We start from the raw sequence: 23,983 nt of genomic DNA, 5'->3' as shown, positions 1-23,983 counted from the left end.
CCTTTTTCAAAATTAACATTTTTAAAATCTGCTTCCGAAGCGGGCAACGGGAATTCAATTCCGATGACCGACAGCTTCTTACGGGCAAACCCCACACCAAAAATAGTGCCGACAGCTGCAAAATTCAAATTTGAGTAATTAGTGTATGAAAATTTAATAAATAATGTGCATATAAGCATAAAAAGTATTGATCAAAGGTTGGTTAAATATTTGTAAATTTTGTGCGCATCAAACTCACCCATAAATAGATCTTTTCTTGTCTGCGAAAAAAACCTTAAAAATAAAATAAAAATTATTCTTATGAGTTAGAATCTTAGGCACATGTTCAGAGTTAAAGGCACACAATATTAATTATTGTTTTATTTAGTTAGGGTGTATCAACAATCAAACTTAATTGAATTAAATATTTGATCATTTAAGTTTAGTATTGTTAATTGAAACTTCTCTATAAAGTTTAACACTAATATTTTAACATATTTTGGTTCATAATGTTTTGGACTGCATTTAGTATTGAGTTATACAAATTCCATGGAGCTAACTTTATCACCTAATAGAATTAGTCAATAAATAAACCTTTGACCCATGTTCAGACATGGAAATATTTATTATTTTGGTGAATATATTTGTAATAATCTTTTTTAGTTTTTAAGAAATATATTAGAAAAGTTATGAAGGGTTATTATATCTAGCATTGGGCTTTTTTTCTACCATGCAAGTGATAAGTCTCACCTTTTTTTATTTATGCTAAAAGAACCAACAACTTGAAGAAATAATCTACCGCAGGTCTATAAAGATCTCTTGGGTGAAGCAACCCATGGTTGCTGACGAAAAATTTTTTCGATCATTCTTGGGTGAAGCAACCCATGGTTGCTGACGAAAAAATTTTTCGATCATAATCAGACCAACTACCTCTTCTGACGAAGTAGACCGAAGATCATGACAACCTGAGATGACAAAATCATGGGATCTTGAGCGGGTCTTGTCATCATCTTCCCTAATTAATTAGTAATCTATCTTTTAGACATCATGAGGCTTTAACCTTAGGATTAGGCCAATGAGGTCATTCTGTTATGATTGTGTTCAACGCTTTGTTTGCTCATTAGACACTTGCTTGAGATGAGTAAATAAAATTTATTTTCTTATATAATGCCCTCCTGTGATATGCTAGTCTAGGTTGCTATAGTTTTCTTTAAATGTTTATAAGATGTCATAGTAACTTAGAAAGTGCTAACTTTATTTTATAGGGTTATTGTAGTAAACTTAGGCTATCATATTAAACTCAGTTTGCAAGGTATCCTTGGATGAGTAACCTCTGATTGTTAATAAGGAATCCTCTGATTATTTCTAATCAAACGGATTACATACACTAATAACTCTTGGATAATGGATCCATTGAATCTTGATCAGAGTCTTCATATAATAAAAGTAATAATACAACACTATCCAAAATTAAATTAAAAGTAAAAGACAATCATATTGAAAAATCAACAAAACTCATAAAATTTTAAAGACACTAAAACTTAAAGAACCAACAACTTGAATAGATAATCTACTGTAGGTATATAAAGATCTCTTGGGTGAAGCAACCATCGTTGCTGACGAAAAAATTTTTCGATCATGATCAGATCAACTACCTTTTCTGACAAAGTAGATCGAGGACCATGATAACCTGAGATGACAAAAGCATATGATCTTGATCGGGTTTTGTCACCATCTTCCCCAACTATTTAGTAATCTATCTTTTAGACATCATGAGGCTTTAACCTTAGGATTAGGCCGGTGAGTTCATTCTATTATGATTGTGTTCTGCGCTTTGTTTGTTTGTTAGACACTTGCTTGGGATGATTAAATTAAATTTATTTTCTTAAATAGTGCCCTCCTTTGTTATGCTAGTCTGGGTTGTTGTAGTTTTCCTTAAATGTTTATAAGATGTCAAAGTAAACTTAGAATGTGCTAACTTTATTTTTTAGGGCTATTATAATAAACCTAGGCTACCATAATAAACATATGTTTATTTTCTATTATGTCTTTTCTTATTTATAAAGTTAGGGTGTTTGTCATAGTTGGTCAACTATTGACATTTGAACCATTCAAGGGAAAATAAACATAAACAAAGTGATGAGTCTCAACTAAACCAGCAACAATATTCGAATTACATGTTTGACCGACGAGCCTAACAAAGACCTGCCATTGGTACTCACTTTGTCCTCTTTTCTCGTACTACTTTGTTTGTGTTCGATAGATTTGACTAAATTTTATGTTGACATTTCATTTGTTTTTTTCCTAGATTACTGATAGGCTTATTAAAGATTAAATTTTCTACCTAAACTAAAAAATTGTAACATAACTTTTCAAAATTAATAAAACTGATAACCAAAACTAAAAAATAAAGAAAACATTGAATTCACATTCACACTCTAGAAACGTCATGCATTATAAATAAAAAAAAAATTGATATTAATTAAAATTGAGTAGGCACATCTCTTTGATCTAGAAAAAGCTACGAAAAGATCACTTTGGGTATAATCATTTCATATTGCATCTATTCATTACCTTTACCTATTGTATGGAAAGGTGTGACTTGTCCTTTGAGAGTCACCACTTTGTAGAGTGAGTTCTGAATCTACACATCATATGATCTTAAAAACAAATCTTCTAAATGTTCATCATCAAAGACTTACATACCTATTCAAAGCTTATTATGTTCACTCAACACTAAAGGTTAACCAAAATAATAAAAATAGTTGAGTGTGGTGAGCTTTAAAAATTAAAAATTAAAAATTAAAAATTTAAATTACCAAAAATATATTCATATTAGTCTTATGATATTATGCATGCCACTCATATTTTGTTAGCTTGATTTTATAATCTAGTTGTAAAACATACTTTTTCTAATAAATGTTAGTTTATCTCATTTTGCATTCATTGGGACTAGTTATGCATAGTTTTACTATGTTTAGATGGTCTAGATGAAAACCATTTCCAGATAAGGTTATAAGTCCTTTACATTCTGTTTGTTCTTTTCTCTTCCTTTAAATTAGGGCTCTGGAGGTCTTATTTCTTTTAATAAACCTCACTTTAGTCTGACGATTCTAAGTTTGCTCGTCCAGTCACGACATATATCCTCATATTTTAGGCTTTCTCACCATCATATGCCTTCTGATCTAAGTTCTGAATTTTTAATATTTTTGCGATACAATTATTTATTTTTCAAAATTACATATTAATGAATGTATAGAATATTTCAATTAAAAAATAATATAAAACTATTATATGTTGAAAATATATAAAGTTTTATTTTCTTTAATATTAATAATTAAATACTATATTTTTTAAGAGTATCATGCAATTTTTTTAAATTAAAAATCGTATTAGAACACCTTAAATTAATTTTTTTGGGGCATAATGATATTTTTGAGAATAAATGATAATTGTAATGAAAAAGGTATAACGCAGGTAAACTTTAAATTCAACGGTCAAAATGCAGTCCTATATCTCAAAATGAACGGACTGGATTCCCCTCCTAAATCAATTTCCAAAAAGTCGGCGTCTGCTTGGCAGCTGTGAGCTCAGACGTAAATGAGGGATATGGTCGCCCTGTCCTGTTTTTCACTCCTTTTCTTTTCCCCACCGGAACTAGGGTTTCCTCTTCCTCCTCTCTTGATCTTACCATCCTGCTCTCCCTAACCTCATCTCTATTGCCTTTCTCTTTACCTCTCTTTTTGTCAACACGATGCCCAAGGAGAGACGAAGCCGCTCTGTTTCTTTTGATCGCCCCTCTCCTTTCCCCTCCCGTTCCACCAATCATCTGCGCCACTCCCCTCTCCCCTCTTCCTCAAGAAATCCGCCTGGATCTCCTCGGCCCGCAGCAGCTGACTTTCAACAATGGGACGAGATCCGTTGCCCCGTGTGCATGGAACACCCCCACAACGCTGTCCTGCTTCTCTGCGCCTCCCATGAAAAAGGTTGCCGTCCTTTCATGTGCGACACAAGCTACCGCCACTCCAACTGCCTCGACCAGTACCGAAAAGCCATCAAAGCGTCCTTGCCCGCGGATTCCAAGCCGAACCTTTCCTGCCCTCTCTGCCGCGGCGTCGTCTCCGGCTCTAAAGTTGTCGAGGCGGCGCGGAAGCATATGAACAGTAAGGAACGGAGTTGCTCAACGGAAACATGTGGGTTTTCTGGGGCTTATAGTGAGCTGAGGAAGCACGCGAGAACAGAGCATCCGCTCGAACGGCCGTCGGAGGCAGATCCGGAGCGCGAGAGAGACTGGAGGAGGTTGGAGCAGCAGCGTGATCTGGGTGATTTGTTCAGCACGATGCAGTCGACTCTTGGAGGAGAGGAGGATGGTTTCGCTGTTCTTTCGGATGGCGGTGACTTTGGAGGTTTGCTTCCCTTTCCTACAATTACGTTCTTCTTGGTTCTGCGATTTAGAGGAACTGGAGGGCTTAGTAGCAGCGTCGGATGGTCTAATGGGAGGAGGGGATCATCTAGATCGTCCAGGTCTTGGAGAAGAAGAGTTGGGAGAGTTCTTTGGGGTGAATCTATTGTTGATGCTGAGCTGGATGGAAGAGATCGAAGTGATGGTGATGATGGTGATGATGTAGATGATGATTATGATTATGGTCTTGATGAGCATGGTGCCATTGATGGTAATGATGATAATGGTGGAGGTGAAGAGGCTCCTAGTGGATCAAGACGGCGCCAGAGGCAAACACGTCGACACCTGAGGATGGATGATCGTACTGATGGTGACAACGTATAATGTGATGCACCAGCCATTCGTTTGATTTGTGCTATCGGATTATTTACAGATGGCTGAGCTGCTTGTTGCTCCGAGGTCTGTTAATTGGTTGCATGATCATTGCTTCATGCTTTCGGTTCCAGCCATTCGTTTGATTTGTGCTATCGGATTATTTGCAGATGGGTGAGCTGCTTGTTGCTCCGAGGTCTGTTAATTGCATGATGTCTGGTTGCATGATCATTGCTTCATGCTTTCGGTTTAAGTTTGTTCATTGGATAGCAGAGATGGTTCTGCATCTTCTTCTGAATTCTGGTGAAGTGGGGATATGAGATAATGGGAAAGTATGGGGGAAATAATGTTTGGCTGCCTAGAAACATTGCGGAGTGGATGTGGATAGTTATCTTTTTGTTTGGATGATTTGATTCTTCATTTCCTTTAAAGAAAGGTGGCCATTTGGGTCCTTTCTGGTGTGATAAATGTCCACAGTACTATTTATTTTTCTTAGCTGACTTGCAATATTGTCTCAATTTCCTTCTTACAAGTTCTTCTGTTTGTCCTATTTAATCTGTTCAATCTTCTTGGCTAGAAATTCGGAAATGATCTCTCAATAGATGAATTAATACGGCTTTCATTGAACATTTTTGATGTATGAGTTAAATCCTTCATGATTTTGCATAATTTCTAGGTATTGATACGATCATACAATCATGGTCTTTGTGTCTTTTACATTGTAGAAGACTGAAATTTTTATTCAAATATTTTCATTGCGATTTATTTCTTTTCTGATGTATTTTCTTGGAGGATTTGTGGGTCTACAACAACTGAATGATGGGCATTCCATGATTTTCTTACTGTTGCTTTAGCACTTCATTGCGTTTGATTCTCTTTGTTATATATATATATGTATTTAGACACACACACAGACACAGACACACACAGACATACATACATACTTATTGCATTATCAGTTCTATATTGACTTTATTGCATGTAGCATTGGTTAGAAAACCATGTCTTCTTCATGAAATATTGAATTATTTCTCTTGGTAGGACTTGTTTAAACCTTCTAGTAGGACATTGGCATCACATCACATGATATGCTCTACATATTTGTATAAACTTGTTGCATGTTCATTAGGCTACTCGCTCACTACCAGAACACATACTTACATCCACCCACTTATTTCAACTGCCTCATCTTGCCTAACTTGCCTATTCTTCTTCCAGAAGGGTTGCAACCTAGTGCTATCATTTTTGGCCGATAAACATACTGATGCAATAGATCATCCTTGACCATAGATTGAGTCATGGATTGCCTCTTTGTAGTGGCTCTTTGTGTTTGGAACTAATTAATTCCCATTTTCTTGCAAGTCATCCTTTCGTAGGACTTGGTTGGTTTCTTGTATATAGGAGCATATTTAAAAAAAATAATAAATTTAAGAAATTTAAAACTAGTCGGTTGGATGGTAATATAAATATTATTTACTTGAAATAGTCCTTAAATGTTAGGGAAACTTTTTTAACCTCAAAATAAATAGTATCTACTAGTGACTATTTAAATAAAACTTCCTGCAATCAATCTAGGTGAATCACTTCAGAGTTACAGTATTTGAAATCTTGATTGATAATTTGTTTTTAGCCTTTTTTTAGGCGAGGGATAGACAGTGATTCAAGAATGATGGCAACCCTAGAAAATGCGAGATTGAGAAATGGGAAGGGAAGAATTATATAGAGCGAAGGAGATTAGTTCATTTCATCTTGATACCCTAAAACTCACAAAGTAAGTGGATTTGTTCATTTCATCTTGATACCTTTATACTATTTGAGGGAAGTATTAAAAAATTTACAAAAACTTTTGAAGTCACATTATATACCTATTAAACACTGGATATTCACCATTTACCCATAATCCACTAAGACCCACTATAGCTTTCTAACTCAACTTAACTACTTATTATACTGAATAAGCTTATCATTATTTTGGTTTACAAAAGTGGCTTTCTAACTTATCAAGATCAAGCAAAAAAGGAATCTACGCAAGAAAATATAAATTGAAGTAAGAAACTTATGCATAATCTATAGGTCATGGAAGGTAGGCAATAATGCCGGCGCAATTGTAGACAGCGGGCAACCGTCAAGCTACAACTCCTCCTAATGTTCTGTTAGTGGTACTGGAGGTGGTAGAAATCCTTACACCGACTCAATTTGTTTCGCTTTGGCATTAGTGGAGTAGCCTTGGTCATACTTGGAACATTTCTATAAATATTTCAGGGAATTTGAAATTTAATTGTTGATTGGGAGTGGTGTTGAAGTTTTGTTTGAAGAAAATAATGAGATTGAGTATGCACTAGCATTTTGTTAATAGAACAAATGCATGGCATTGCTCCTGCTATTTCTCTCAAACTAAAAATCAACGTGCAACAACCTAAATCTTGATAATGTGGCTTTTGTTGCAGGGTTTGCTTTAAGACTTTGGGATTTTGGATTCGTGTTTTGCTCAAATTTGATATCAATTCTAGTCATTCTTTGGTTGATTTTGCTTATAATCTCCCATAACTTTGTTTATTTTTGTTTAACTCTTACGAGGAGTTCTAGTAGCTTGATTGCTCAAAATTTGCAGTTGTTTTCTGTAGGGAATGTTTTAATGAACACCTTGGCAACATACTACAAATTTTCCCAATTGGTATAATTGCAGACATGATAGGTTGAACCGTCAGACCTAGAAATGCATAGCTAAATATTCTCTAGGGTGAGGGAGATTTGGCTGTGTTGGGGATGTGGCAGAGCAGGTTTGGCTTAGTTGGGTGGTGATATGTGATATGTGATATTGAAGAGATGCTTCCTCGGATGTCAGTAGTTCTCACATGAGTTGGCTGATTTTGACGATGGTGGGGGTTTGGGTGTTGGAATTGGTATTTATGTAATTGGAGATGAATTAACAATTTATATTGGGAATGGCGAGACAGGGAAGATGGGTTTGGGTGCAGATCTAGCGCTGGGGTGATGTGTCTAGGTTTGGAATGTAATTCACGACATAATTGGAATTGTAATGGATGTTAGCGAAGGAATTAGAATATGCAAAGTTTGATTTTGATGGATTATTTGGAATGGGAAAGTTCTGCTGAGGTTTTGCTGAGAGGGATTCGGGAACGGTGCCGAGTAGTCAATGTGATTCATATGAAGGTTGCAATGGCTTGGAGGAAGTTGGAATGGTTTTGAGCCACAGGAATGGGGAGACCATGTTATTGTGGTGTTGTTGACATGTGTTTTAGTCATTGAGAGATTTGGAGTCGTATACAAATTAATAATAACCTAGGATAGATCTTTTGTCAATTAGTTCTTCTGCCTATTTAGTATCGATGTAGATTTCAATGTTATGATTCTCAGGTTTCTTTCCCAAGTATAAATCCACATTCTGGAGTTATCTTCAGGTACCTAAGGGTTCGAAAAACCACTTCTAAATGTTCATCATTTGGATTATTCATATATTGACTCACTGCACCCACCCACAAAGAAAAATAATATTAGGTCTTATATGTGCAAATAAATAAGTTTCCCCACAAGTCTATGATACCTCTTTTCAATTAGGGTATTATCTTCTCCTTTTGATGCTCATTCATTGGGATTCATAAGATTATCACACCGAATACCCCATGTAATAACACAATTATTGTGACCACACCGAATACCCCATGTAATAACACAATTATTGTCACAAGTAAGTTTACTATAGACGGTAAATTGCAGTTATGTTTAAGAACATAAAGTACAGATGAAAGAATCAGATTCTTTGTGAGTTTCACCCTCTCTTCCTTCAAAGATGAGAGGGACCCATCTGCGGGTTTAACGACAACATGTTTGCAATAATGGAAGGATTGAAACACAATGATATCACTTGTTATGTGATCAGATCCAATGTTCACTTTGAAAGGCTGATTCTTCCTGTTGAGAGCAATGTTTTAAAATGTGTGGCATTGGGTAGGGTGTTTTAGCTGTTATGGGGCTAGGCATAAGCCCGAAAGCGTCTGGTGTAAGCCCCACATGATAAAAAAATATAAGGAATAAAAATATTAAGAGACAAAAAATAAACTTGTGCTTAATAATAAAAAAAATATTATTATTAAGAACTAGTTTATATTGTGGCATAATCCCGAAAGCGTCTGGCGTAAGCGCCACAGTATAAAAAAATATAAGGAATATAAATATTAAGAGACAAAAAATAAATTAGTGCTTAATAATAGAAAAAATATCAAGAGACATTAAAAGAACTTGTCTTCTAGGATTAGAATCTTTCATATATTAGTATAAATTCACCACAAAATGTAAAAACATATAAAAATAAGTAATCATGTTTGAGCAAAAAAATAAACTTGTGCTCAATTAATCTCAATCCTTGAATGTTATTCATTCTCCAAGTTAATCAAAATTTTCTTCTTATTCATCAATAGTTGTGTCCAAATGATAATTAGGTTCTTTATATTGTCTCTATTCATTATCGACTTCATCAAAGTCATCATCATGCTCAATCTCCGATGCATTCACAAAGTGTTTCTTTTAATCATTGTTCCTAAATTATAAAAAACAAATAAAGTAACATTCGTAAATATTCATGATCTTTTTTTATAAGAATACATAATTATGTAAAGGACAATTAAATGTAAATATGAAACTTGTTCTTTCATTCAACTTTTTTACTCTATGGGAATATGTGATAAAAAATATCTTTTATGGTGTAATATTTTGTAATTGTTCATTTGTATTAGCTATGGGCAAATTTCTGATAACATCAACATCAAATACTTGCTATTCTTCATTTACCCAAGAAGGTTTCGTAGAAGTAATGGATCTTCTTTCTCAACAATCAACTCATCATCATAATCTATGTTATTTATCAATATCAAATCGAAGTCTTATTTCCTTTTATACTTCTCTCATTTAATTTACTATTATATTTTATATCAGAGCATTCAACCTCTTGTGCTCTAATATATTCTTTTTCTTAGTATGAATCTAAAATAAAATATTATTTTTAAGAGATGATTATGAAAGCAAATAATAAATTTAAGAATTAAAAATTTATTATCGATTAAAATGTTCTTCAATTTCTTTCACAACATGATGAACCGCAGGTGATACTAAGAACTCGAATAGTAAAATTTGCTAATACATTTATTTTTTTTTCATCAAATCTCATCCACCAATTAGCATGAGATCTTGACTTTTTTGAGTTCATAGCATAACTCCCAAAGTCTCTTCTTAAGTTACCATACAAGTCTAGTTGAATGTCAGCTCTAAGACGATCTTCATAATCCTTATATTATTTCCATACAGGCAATTAACCTTTGTTTCACATCTTCATAATTAGAGAAATTTTCTTCAAAGTTAAATTGAGGGTTTAAGTAATTATCTGCTGCATATGGTGATTTATGAAGTTGGACCTCTCATTTCGCACCAATTTTTCTCCAAATAGGTTAATACTTCTTTTCAATATGCCCTCAATTAAAAATGATTTTTTCTTTTGTTGAATCCATTAACTCACTAACATAACTTTCACTTGAATCAACCTCCCTCAGAGTATTTTCAAGCGGTAAAATACTTTTGATATAATAAGCAAGATGACCCAAAAAATATGGATTAATAGCTCAAGCTTTTATACTCCTCTTCTTAGCCTATTGAATAAAACACCAAGTTTTTGAGAAAAAAAAACATTGCTTGAAGTGGTTGTTTCTGTTTGTAAATGCTTTGAATGGTCAATTACGCAGTAGCAAATTGTGTGATGACTTAACGAATGAGCCCTTTTCTTTTGTGAAAGATCTCATGAAGCCAATAATCCCTGTTGCCCGTAAATGAGTTTGACAACTTGTTTTACTTTTGCAAGTGTGTTTTCATGAATCTTCAATTTTCTATCATCTTCTAACACTAATTTGATAAATTGCGCTGCACAAGGTATCCAATAATTATGCTATCTTCTATCGATTACCTTTTTACCTGAATTCACATAATTTGACCCATTATCTGTTATAATTTGTACATTTTTTTTCTTCTAGTTCCTCAGTCACGTCATTCAAATAAGTGAATAATAATAACTTTCAGCACTTTATGGCATTAGAAGCTTCCACATATTAAAAAAAAAAGGTCCTAGCTGGATTGTTCACAAGAAGATTAATCAAAGTTTTACTTTTTTCATCTGTCCAACTATCTGACATAATCGAGTACCCATATTTGTTGCATGTCTTTTGATGTTTCTCTAAAATTATATTAATTGCAGCAACTTCATCTTTGAGTATCCAAATTCTTAATTCATGCATTGTAGGTGGAATAAAACTAGGTTTAAAGTTGGCAACTACTTCAAACAAACATTTAATATTGATCATTGACAATATTAAATGCCAATCCATTTGAGTAGCAGAATCTACCAATTGCTCTACATACTTCTAATTCTTTCATTTTTTTTCTGCTTGGATTTAGAGTAGAATTCCTAAATTTTTTTTGTGGTGATATAATCTATTAGACTTCTAACTCTATCTGTCATCTGAGCGTAGTCCAGTAATAATGAATTAGTGGCATTTTAACCTTCACAAATATTTATTACAGTACTTCTAATGTCACTTGATACGCTGTCACATTGTGCATTGACTTCTGCATCATCTTTCAATGATTTCTTGCATTTTTTTTGAACTTCAGGGAGGGCTTTAGTGCATGGTTTAATGCCCTTGTGTGTGCCTGTAAAATGTTGTTGATGCTGTGTGTGTAAAAGACGAAGCTGCGGGAGGAAGCAGGCTTTCCGATCATGTTGTTCACGTTGCATACGAGAGACGAAGCAGGCGTTGTGGGAGGAAGCAATTGCGGGATCTTGTTTGTGCGAAAGACAAAAATACGATACGGGAGGGAAAGAGGTTATGTTGCAGAATCTTTTGATGGTCACACAAACATGCTAGAGATGAAGTAGACGATTGCAGAATCGCCTACTGCGAGACGAAGCAGCTGCAGGATCACCTTCTGTTGCAGGAGAGATGTGTGAATCGGCATGATTCAGGTATGTGTGGAAAATTAAGGCTTTTTTTCCTTTGTATTTAACCCCACTAGTTCGGCGAATGCCATTATGGGGCGCAAACTGAGCTCGCGAGCATTAGAGGTGCTCCAATGCGAAGCCCCTGTGAGGATTGCTTCTCCTCGTGAGCTTGGGGCGAACTGGCTCGCGCCTCGCCTAGGGGTGCACCCACACCCTAGAAATGCCTTTGAAAACAAAGGTTGAGAGAAACAAGACATATAAAAGACTATTTTGATATGCTAGGAGTCTGATAGAAGGTTTAAAATATTGTCTTAGAAGCTTTTGGAGAGCTTCAAGTTTTTCCTTGCTGAATGGACTTATGCTCATGAGGTTTGTTTTCCTTTGATGTTATGTTTACTTGATTTTCCTCATCACCTTTGACTTTTTTGGGCTTCTAATCCATGGACTTTCCATAAATTTACCAACGCTTCTCCTTAAGATGACCAAGCTTCTTGTAATGTTCACACTATGATATGTTGCTCTTTGATTTGTTGTTTTGAGATAATTTGTGAGTGTATAAAGCCGAATTGTCAACATTTGATGTAGTGAGATTACTTCTTTTCCTTTTGTACGTTAGAAAATGCTACATGAATTGAGGGAAGAGGCTTGGTTCCCATAATTCTTCTGACTTCATCTAGTTCTTTGTTGAGTCCTAGAAGGATCTTAAAGGTTTTCTTCTGTTCAACAATGGTTTTGTAAACAACAGTCTTGTGAGCACCTCCAACTTTGTACGTTAGTAAATGCTATATGTATTGAGGGAAGAGGTTTGGTTCCCATAATTCTTCCTCTGACTTCATCTAGTTCCTTGTTGAGTCCTAGAAGGATCTTGAAGGTTTTCTTCTGTTCAACAATTGTTTTGTAAACAACAGTCTTGTGAGCATCTCTGTGTGTATGTTTCATATATGTCTAGTTGGAGCCAATAACTGGAGTGTGTTGAAGTATTGAGTAACATTCAACTATCCCACTATCCCTGTCACAAATCATGTAATTTAATTTCAATGTCAAACTACTCAGGGGTGTTGTCAGCACTTGAATATGTTTCCCTTGCGATGCCTTATATTTCTTTTGTCATTTTGTATTGGAGGAAGTTTTCACCAATTTTTGTGGTTATGGAGTTGACAACCCATGACATCATCATGTTATTTTCATTCTTCCATGTCCGATATTTTTGATCAATAATCTTTGTTGCGAGATTTTCCTTAATGAGATGATCATTTTTTTTCCTTTGCATGATAAGGTGTTGGCGGGAAAGTGTTTCACCTGGAAGAAATTGTCTTTTAGCGGACACATGATTTCTATTGGAGAGACAAATTGTTTGTCTTCGACACAAGATTTTTACTTATAAATTTTTTGTCGGCGACACAGTATTTGCTCTAGAGAGATAAAGCAGTTGTTGTCAAAGAGAGGATTGTCGTGCAGGACCTAAAACAAAGAGTTGTAGCCGCGCGTTTGGGATTTCCACTTGAGAGAAATCCCAGGATTCCCGCCGGAAAAGAGATCACAAATGGGAAGCTGTCGACGAATTTGTCCCAGGAGGAGCTAGGGCTTTTGACACCTTGTGAAAATTTGGAGGAACTTTCTTAGAGGAAAAGCACTAATTTTCTCATTAAATCAATACAAGAAAATAACAAATATATACAACTTAAACTAACCCTCGTGCAATTGGAGGGAAATTCAAATCATCATGATAAGAAGGATTTGTCCCCGGAAGAGCTAAGGCTCTGATACAATGTGAAATTTAGGTGGAACTTTTTTAGAGGGAAAACTTCCTAATTCCTCATTAAATTAATACAAGGGAATAACAAAAATTTACAGCTCCAAATCATCATGATAAGAAGGATTTGTCCCAGGAAGAGCCAGGGCTTTGATCTCATGTGGAGTTTAGGAGGAGCTTTTAGAGGGAAACTCTTTGATTTTCATATTAACTAATACAAAACAAATAATAAATATATACAACTTATACTAATCGTCATACAATTGGAGGGAAATTCAAATGATCATGATAAGAAGAACCAAAATAAAAACGTAATAATGGATTATTAAGGGAGAATAATTTCCCCCCCACCAATGTAGTACGAGAATCACGATTTCTTAAACTGTGGATGGGCCCATGTTGTCCAAGGTCATATGCATATCAGTTATGCAATTCCTTATTTACTTGTTCCCTTATTTGCTTTTCCACATGATGGGAAATATAGGAAATTTTCAAGCTACGCTTCTTATTATTTTGTTTGTTAGGATACTGTTTATAAGATGATTTCCCAGGATAGTTTGTAGCTCTTCTTTTGAAATTACTTTCCTGTGCTCTGATGCTTTTTTATCCCTATATTTTTTTTTCTAACAAATTTCTAGACCTGCTATTATTTCCTGTTTGGAAATGAACCTTACAGACTAATCCAGCTGTATTTTGTCCTCATATTATCAGAATTATGTTACTTTAATGTGCTGTATTGAATCATAGTGCTCATTTTTTTTTTTTGTAAATTTAAAACATGTTGGTTTCATTATAGCCTTGTTTTCTGTAAGCAAAATAATTACATGAGGAATTTGTGTAGTGTTATACCCTTTGTTGATTCGTCAAGTATACCCAGTCTAGCCATGTAATTTAAAATTTCACGTTTTTATTAGGAAACATGTTTTCCGTTTTCCATTTTCAACTAATTAATGGTCCTTAGTACGTTAAACTATATTTAACTACTAAGTTTTAAACTACAATATATAATCTTGACAAGAGATCATGCATATTTGGACTTATTCTCATGTTTTGCACAGTTAGCTCGATCAGTTTATCTCACTTTTCCGCTTGATTCTTAATATCTTCCATTAATGCTTTTTTTTAGAAAATACTTATTTGCATGAGTTGATTATTCTGAGGGCTGACATGTGCCCGGTGTTCTCAACTCTTGTGTGTTTTGTCTGTTGATGAATAATGTTTCTTCAATATTTCATCCTAGTTCCGAATCTTTTTATAATGAAACTAACAAAACTTTCATGATATTATATCATGTGGCTATCAAGATCAACTGAGGTTAGTATAATGAAAGTTTAGTTCGACATTTTTGGAGAAATCATTTGGACTCACTCCTATAAATATTTATATTATTGGACTCACGCCTATAATTCTGAATTTGTTTTTCACAAAATGATTGATTTTCAGCTGCCAGCTCTTTTGTTATTGCAATTATGATGGTGTATGCGGCTTCCAATTTTATTTTGGAGCTACTATTGTTATAAACCAAGGGGCTGTTTGGGGCAGCTACAACTTAATAATGAGATGTTTCGCAGAAGCTGCTGCGAATAAGCTGGTTGTCTGTTTGTTTTTTGCAGTTTGAAAACAGTTGTGCTGCAGCTGTTTCTGGATAAATGACTATTTTATTTTTGTATTGTAATGTTGTTTGAAATAAAACTGTCATATATTTTATACTTTAAAAACAAAAATTCACTGCAGAACAAAACAAAAAAAATGATATACACCACACTTAATAGTGAGTATCAGAATTTCAAGAATTAATAAAAAGACTATTATTATTATTTTTTAAAATGCAGATGGTGTATGTTACGAGTTAAACCGTCTTGCAGAGATACTCTCCATGTCCGATCACTCTCGGCAGTGGAATCTTTCACCTCATCTGCCCACCAAAAAAGTCACAATTCTCCATGATTCTTCGCGGGCAATTGTAGAACTGTCTCTCATAGTATTTGGTTGACACAAAATTAGCAAGGAACACTGAAATCCACAGTGGCACTGTAATCCTCGGGAGTTATCAGAAATCCTCGAGCTCATCTTTCCTGAATGAATTTAAAATTTCACGTTTTTATTAGGAACATGTTTTCCGTTTTCCATTTTCAACTAATTAATGGTCCTTAGTAGGTTAAACTATTTTCAACTACTAAGTTTTAAACTACAATATATAATCTTGACAAGAGATCATGCATATTTGGACTTATTCTCATGTTTTGCACAGTTAGCTCGATCAGTTTATCTCACTTTTCCGCTTGATTCTTAATATCTTCCATTAATGCTTTTTTTTAGAAAATACTTATTTGCATGAGTTGATTATTCTGAGGGCTGACATGTGCCCGGTGTTCTCAACTCTTGTGTGTTTTGTCTGTTGATGAATAATGTTTCTTCAATATTTCATCCTAGTTCCGAATCTTTTTATAATGAAACTAACAAAACTTTCATGATTTTATATCATGTGGCTATCAAGATCAACTGAGGTTAGTATAATGAAAGTTTAGTTCGACATTTCTGGAGAAATCATTTGGACTCACTCCTATAAATATTTATATTATTGGACTCACGCCTATAATTCTGAATTTGTTTTTCACAAAATGATTGATTTTCAGCTGCCAGCTCTTTTGTTATTGCAATTATGATGGTGTATGCGGCTTCCAATTTTATTTTGGAGCTACTATTGTTATAAACCAAGGGGCTGTTTGGGGCATCTACAACTTAATAATGAGATGTTTCGCAGAAGCTGCTGCGAATAAGCTGGTTGTCTGTTTGTTTTTTGCAGTTTGAAAACAGTTGTGCTGCAGCTGTTTCTGGATAAATGACTATTTTATTTTTGTATTGTAATGTTGTTTGAAATAAAACTGTCATATATTTTATACTTTAAAAACAAAAATTCACTGCAGAACAAAACAAAAAAAATGATATACACCACACTTAATAGTGAGTATCAGAATTTCAAGAATTAATAAAAAGACTATTATTATTATTTTTTAAAATGCAGATGGTGTATGTTACGAGTTAAACCGTCTTGCAGAGATACTCTCCATGTCCGATCACTCTCGGCAGTGGAATCTTTCACCTCATCTGCCCACCAAAAAAGTCACAATTCTCCATGATTCTTCGCGGGCAATTGTAGAACTGTCTCTCATAGTATTTGGTTGACACAAAATTAGCAAGGAACATTGAAATCCACAGTGGCACTGTAATCCTCGGGAGTTATCAGAAATCATCGAGCTCATCTTTCCTGAATGTTTTAAAAGACATCTCATTAGAAATATCATAAGTAAAAATTGATAAAAGAAGTAATTAATTACAATTTTATGCAGATATGAGATCTCAGAGAACTTAGTTTACCCACCGACAAATTTATCACTACAAGAAGACAATAGACCTTATAAAAAAAAGGTTCATGGTTGTTTTTAACCCACGTAATATTAAATCTGCGTGTCACATATGAATATCATAAAAAAAAACCATCCATAATAACCTAAAAAATCATAGCACTGAAAAGAAGAGGAACTCGGTTGCCTTCATTAGGATTTCACATGACTCCAACAAACGACTAATAAACTTTCCAGAAGAATCTATAAGGTCAAATGTTTCATCATAGACCCCCAAAATCCACTAAAAGAAAAACAGAAGAAATGTAAAAAAGAAAAAAAAATACAAATACAACAAATAAATCCACTAAAAGAAAAACAGAAGAAATGTAAAAAGAAAAAAAAATACAAATACAACAAATAATGAATCTCTTCAACAACCATTACAATTAATAATATAATGAATACTCAAATCACCCTCCTACTATCACACATCTGTAATTCGTTCCATCAACACTGTTATATCGCTTGCACATTCCCCATTTTAGTACAACTCTTGGAAGCATCATTATCATCTTGTGATAAAGAATGTCCAAAATGGTACTTAAATGCCACGGCAGGGACATGCTTATGATCCTTTTCCGCCCTACGGAATTCGATGTTGTTGCGGGAAGGATGCCACCAAATGTAATTGTGAAGAGTCATCATGGTAATCACAATCTATCATATTTGGGAAACTGGTAAGATTATATGTCACGAAATATAACTCAGTTCTTCTTCCAAACACCAAAGGTTCTCTCAATGACACTGCGTAAGGAGGAATGTCTTTTATTGAACATTTTTTTTATCTCGCATTACAATGTTGGCTTGGCTCACTCAAAATTATATATGTAATTTCTCATATGAAGATAGAGCTTGAGATACCCTCACTGCAAAGAATATCCAACATCAATCAAATTGTATTTACCTGAGTTGAATTACATGATTAGTATTACGAGAAAATTAAATTTTGAGAGTAGTTCAGTCTCAAACGTACCTGTAGGTGGATGTGGGATGTTGTACTTATTATTTCGTGTTGCGGTTTTGAAAATTTGACTGTCTCGTGCACTGCCCTCTCAATTGACCATGACAAAAATGATTTTGAGAGTTGTTCAGTCTCAAACGTATCTGTAGGTGGATGTGGGATGCTGTACTTGTAATTATGTGTTGCGGTTTTGAAAATTCGACTGTCACGTGCACTGCCCTCTCAATTGACCATGACAAAGGTGAAGCGTATGTTGAAGTCTCATACCACCATGACATTCTGTGTCGGGGACCCACAATGACCGATGAATGCGATCTTCTTATTATTTAAAACACGTGCCTTAACATGTGTTTTATCGATTGCTTTATTACAATTATAAAAAAAATAAACGAAGAGTTACATTATTATGATGTTTATTTGAAAATTTATTGTAATAAATTGGAGAAATCATCTTAAAGAATGACATGTACCCCGCATCGTGTGAAATATTTGTGGGCGTATGTTCGAAGGTAGGATCTGTTGGGCAGTATTGTCATAAAACCAACAAATCTTACATGTGTACATTCACCCTACTGAGAAATACTGTAAATTATTTTGGATGAGTGTTGAAATAGCTTCATTGCTCCTCGTATTGATTCATTTTGCGATAAAATGTAGAGAGTTATCGCCAACACCTCTCACAAAGTTGTCTTGGACGAGCCATTAAATCCATGATTTCTGTGTAGTTTCTTCAACATATCGTTGACTACCATCTGTGTCGTGTGGAATATATTGCTAAATCTCATTGGGTGGCCCGCAAACAACTCACCAACCCATTTATCGTCAATATCTGAGGATGTCATGCAAATGAAGCGCTCTATGTACGAGTTATAATATTTGTACATCAAGCATACGACAACTGCAACTCCCCTCGTGCACCTTTCTCTTGTTTCATCCATCTATTTTAGTATCGAAGTGGCTTACACATAGACATCAATGAATTAGCTACGATCATATAAAGTTACAAACAACACAATAAACATATAAGTATCAATGAATAAACATATAAGACATTTCTCAAACAGTTTAAATATCCAAAGCAATTGTAAAATAACAAACAAATATAAATGTCTCATGCGATTGTAATTAAAAAGAAAAGTTTGTCAATTGTTCCTGCTCTCATAAAAATATCGTAGGTACGCCACCTTATGGTCATCGGGCATCTTAATGAAAAAATCTCTCCAGGTCGAATATTCAAGCAACTCCATGAAAACAAGTACAACTGTAAGTCTCCAGAATATTCTAGAGTTGCATTTAGAATTTGCAGAACCTGGTCAATATAAGTTGCTTAAGATGTGTTGGGTCCATTGCTGCATGAAGTCATCAGCTATAATATCTGACTTCTAATGAAAGAATCTCTCTTTTTTTTATTTTCAACCCGCGAACTCTCAGAACAACATTTGGAATCAATTTCATGGAGGTGGTCCGGGTTAGGGCCTTCAGTGAAATCACCCGATTGAGCCAAATTTTCGGGAATGCCACCAAATCATGTTTCATTGCGGGCACATGCATTATCGCCCGTTGCCACGACACCCTCAAACATTTGATCCAACTCCTCAAACTCAGGATCAATTCCATTTTATTTAACTTTTTTTTTGTAACAGACACCACGACTCAGGATCAATTCCATTTTATTTAACTTTTTTTTGCAACAGACACCACGTACAAATTCATATAACATCTAGTTCAATTTAAAAACAAATTAAAAATTGTCCAAATTAGGGGACATTTAAAAAGAGTTTACCACTGTCCACCACTCATCGAAAGCATTAATCGTTCGTTTCACCGGATCACATCCCAAGCCCATTGCCCTTGTTTCAATTTCTTCATGTTTTTCCAATCATTCTTGAGTTGATCCCACTTGTTTTTTAATTGCATCTCATCGTACTCTCTGCCTATACATTTCTTGAATTTTCTAATAATAATATTTTGCCACCATTCCTTGTTGAAATAGGTTGTATGTTTATTTCTCAGATTGATCTCCTTGAGGCAATTGTCACAAAATATTATTTTTGTTTATTTGTCCCACCTTGCAGATGAACAACCCCCTTTGGTATTAACCATTGTATTTTTAGGATGAAAAAAATTAATTAACATAAATAAGAATGTCACAATATCGCAAATCAAAGAAAAATTATAATGCCGCAATATCCACACCATCACATCCACACCAACACACCAACACACCACACCACATCTCCACACCTCACACCAACACATCCACAAACCACATGACCACCTCCACATACACACCACCACCTCATATCACCTCCACACTACACATCACCACCTCCACACCATACAACTCTCCACACCACCACCTCCACACCACACCAACACATCCACACACTACCACCTCCACACCACACAACCACTCGACAGATCCACACCAACACATCCACCACCACCTTCACGCCACACACCAACACGTCCACAAACCACACAGCCACCACACTCCACACTCCACACTCCACCCTCCACACTCCACCTCCACACCAACACCTCCACAACACACCAACACGTCCACACACCCCCCCCCCCCCCCCCCCCACACCCCACAACCACTCGACGCCACCACACAAACACATCGATACTACCACATCTACACACCACACGACCACCTCCTCACCACACGACCACCTCCAAAAACACGTCCACACAACACCACACACCACACACCACACACCACACACCACACAACCACTCGACGCCACCACACAAACACATCGATACTACCACATCTACACACCACACGACCACCTCCTCACCACACGACCACCTCCAAACCACACACCAACACATTTATAAACCACACCACCACCTCCTCATCACACAACCACCTACACCACCAACACAACCACTCGACGCCACCACACAAACACATCGACACTACCACATCTACACACCACACGAACACCTCACCACACGACCACCTCCACACCACACACCAACACATTTATAAACCACACCACCACCTCCTCATCACACAACCACCTACACCACCACCTCCACACAACATACCACCACCTCCGTACGACACACCACCACCTCCACACCACACCAACACATCCACAGACCACCATCTCCACATCACACAACCACCCGACACCACCACACTGACACATCCACAACAACACCTCCACACACCACATCACCACCTCCACACCACACACCAACACATCCACAAGCCACACCACCAACTCCTCACCACACAACCACTCTACACCAACACCTCCAAACTACATACCACCACCTCCACACCACACCAACTCTCCTACACTATCACCTCCATTGGAATTGAAAATAGCAATTTGAAAATCCAACACCAATTACACCTTATTTTAAGGATACACAAAGCCAGCATGAACTTCCAGTTAAATGCCCAGTTTTCCCACTACAATTCTAGTGAAATTGAAAATAACAACATACAAATCCATCATGAAATTTTCACTGAAATTCAAAATTCTTGTTTCCAATCCATATTCAACACATACATAGCACCACCCAAAATATTGCTAGTAACAAAGCCAACTCTAAATTCCATCTATTTTTCAAATTCCCCACTGAAATATCAATGTTCATTAATAAATTCAAATCTCCCACAACATAAGCACCAAAAGAAATTGAACATACCACATACAAGGCATCCGAAGCATTGCTAATAGGATAAGCAAAAAAAAATCCAAAGATCATTGCAAAGCTCGTATACATCTAACATTGCGTGAAAGACATAAACCAAACCTTAATGGATGCAACATGAAGCATCAAAACCACATAATCAAGCATATCAAATCGAAAACCACCAAAATTGAGCAAACAAATATGAAACCAACTAGCATAATGCACTCAAACACACAGAGGAGAGAAAATAGGTGAAGAACAGAGAATACATGTAGAAGAGAGCACCGCACAGAGCTGGACAAGCGCACAACAACCAAACTGAGTCGAAGAAGAGAAGTGAGAGGGAAAAAGAGGATACAAATCTCAACGCAATAACCACCAACTGAAGAAAGTGATATACCAAAGCGAATGACTTCCTTCGCCACATAGAGCACAAAATGTACAAACCGCCAAAATTCGAGGTGAAGAAAAGAGGGCAGTGGGAGAAGAATGTAGGGGTCACCGGAACAACCACTTGCAACCAAAAATAGCCAACCGTAAGCAATGACTAGCCACCGGAGCCACAGATCCACGAGAGAGAGATACTTAGGGCAGAAGAATCGCGAGAGAGGGAGTGGGGTCAAGAGAGACGAGAAGAGGGACAACGAGGTAATCGAGCCCGTGATCGAGATAGAAGAAATGTGGGCCGTGGGATCGCATCCGTGGCCTCGTTTTAATGAATTAATTTAAAAACAATGTTACAATGCGAAAAACAAACGCCACAAATCACGGTTTGTCGCCGCACCGCATGAGTTCAGCCGCTTCAAACCCTAACCTAAGTTTTCCAGTCTGCCGCCATTTCAATTGTTTGTTAATGCTGTTAATACAACTCTTCTCTCCAGCTTCCTCTCTTTCCCAAATTAGGAAAGATTTACATGCATATCACACAATTCTTATGCATTTACATATCTAATATATTTTCTTTGATTTTTTTTTACATTCATACTATTTTTTTTTACATTTATACTATTTTTACCAATTTGAAAAAATGTATTTCACTTTTAAAGTTAGCAATAATAGTATTTTTCATGCGATGAGAAATAATTTGAGTGTAGCAATAATAGTATTTTTCATGCGATGAGAAATAATATGAGTGTTATAAATGTAAAAAATCAAAGTTTAAATGTTAGATATGTAAATATATAAGAATTTTGTAGTATGCATTTAAATACCTTCTAAAATTATTATTATAGTCTCTCTCAAATAGTTATGTTGACCATATAAAAGGGTTTAAGAATGCTCTTGATCGCTACTATTTTCTAGCTAAAGTCATCCGTTCTACGTGTACATGTGTCCTCTTTGGTGCTACTTGTTTAATCTTTTTGTTGCCTGATTTTCTACAAGTCCTTTCTCTTCTGTCTTACGCAAATTGCATTTGTTTGAAGATGTTTTTTTTTTATTGATTAAGCTCTGCATGGGCCAAACATTCTAACCCTACATGCCTGGTTCCTGTTCCCACAAATGCTATTAAACAATTTCACATGAGGAAATCTTATCTTCTTTCTAAATGCCACCTGTCAAGCTGTTGGACATGACATAAAACTTTATGGCCTCTTGACAATATTTGATGTAATTGTGCAATGTGAATACTTATCTTCTTCTTTGTTGCCACACTGCTGTGTGCACCCAATGAGCACTGATAGTTCCTCATCAATGATTAAGATACATCAGCTAGTATTTTACTGGCGCATACCTGTTAGCTCCAATTTGCTGCCGCGCTGTGCTGATTTATAGGGCTTGACAATATTTGATGTAATTGTGCAATGTGAATACTTATCTTCTTCTTTGTTGCCACACTGCTGTGTGCACCCAATGAGCACTGATAGTTCCTCATCAATGATTAAGATACATCAGCTAGTATTTTACTGGCGCATACCTGTTAGCTCCATATTGCTGCTGCGCTGCGCTGATTCATTGAACCAACAAAACTAAGGCTACTAGCTTCCAGATTAATAGCTATGGTCTCGCTTGTCCAATGTCAGCTCTTAATGTACAACTTTTTGGGCCCACTGAAGAGGTATTGGGAAGGCCAACTAATGTCAGGTGGCTGTATTGGCTAGCCAGCCCCATCGATGAGTCCTTTGATTGAGTTGTTAGCTATACCACAAACTCAAACTAGGTTTGCTTCTCGTGAGCTGTGTGTATGCACTCTTAAATCTTTGCCTTTTATAAGGGTTCGCTCATTGTAATTTCATGTATTAATTATGCAATAATTAAAATAAACATTTTAACTCTTGCGTTGTTTATTATTTTCCTGCATTTTCATTAGTTGATTGTGCTGGTAGACCTCTGTAACACATAATGTTGCACAATGTATTTGAATACATGAATAATCTCTTCTTGTTGGGAGTCTTCCTTCATTCTCAGGACCCAATTTACTATGGGGCCTTGCATTTATGTGAAGCCA

The 23,983-nt window shown here is 35.8% G+C and overlaps 1 protein-coding gene and 1 long non-coding RNA gene across 2 annotated transcripts; both read left to right on the top strand.

The window, feature by feature from the left end:
• Positions 1–3,588: 3,588 nt before the first annotated feature.
• LOC110033673 lies at positions 3,589–4,795 on the top strand. Its single transcript, XM_020737728.1, has one exon. The coding sequence runs from the start codon at positions 3,734–3,736 to the stop codon at positions 4,763–4,765; it is 1,032 nt and encodes a 343-aa protein (XP_020593387.1). The 5' UTR covers positions 3,589–3,733; the 3' UTR covers positions 4,766–4,795.
• Positions 4,796–4,889: 94 nt separating this feature from the next.
• Positions 4,890–23,786, top strand: LOC110033672. The gene is made up of 3 exons (XR_002294975.1): positions 4,890–5,211; positions 11,429–11,780; positions 23,422–23,786. It is a non-coding gene; the product is annotated as an uncharacterized LOC110033672 (long non-coding RNA).
• The last annotated feature ends 197 nt before the right edge of the window (positions 23,787–23,983 follow it).

Source organism: Phalaenopsis equestris, unplaced genomic scaffold (assembly GCF_001263595.1).
Source record: "Phalaenopsis equestris unplaced genomic scaffold, ASM126359v1 Scaffold001251, whole genome shotgun sequence".
Taxonomy (NCBI): domain Eukaryota; kingdom Viridiplantae; phylum Streptophyta; class Magnoliopsida; order Asparagales; family Orchidaceae; genus Phalaenopsis; species Phalaenopsis equestris.
This window is presented reverse-complemented; position numbering and strand designations above follow the sequence as displayed.

Coding starts and splice junctions, on each gene's coding strand:
- LOC110033673 (XM_020737728.1), top strand. CDS start 3,734: ATGCCCAAGGAGAGACGAAGCCGCTCTGTTTCTTTTGATCGCCCCTCT.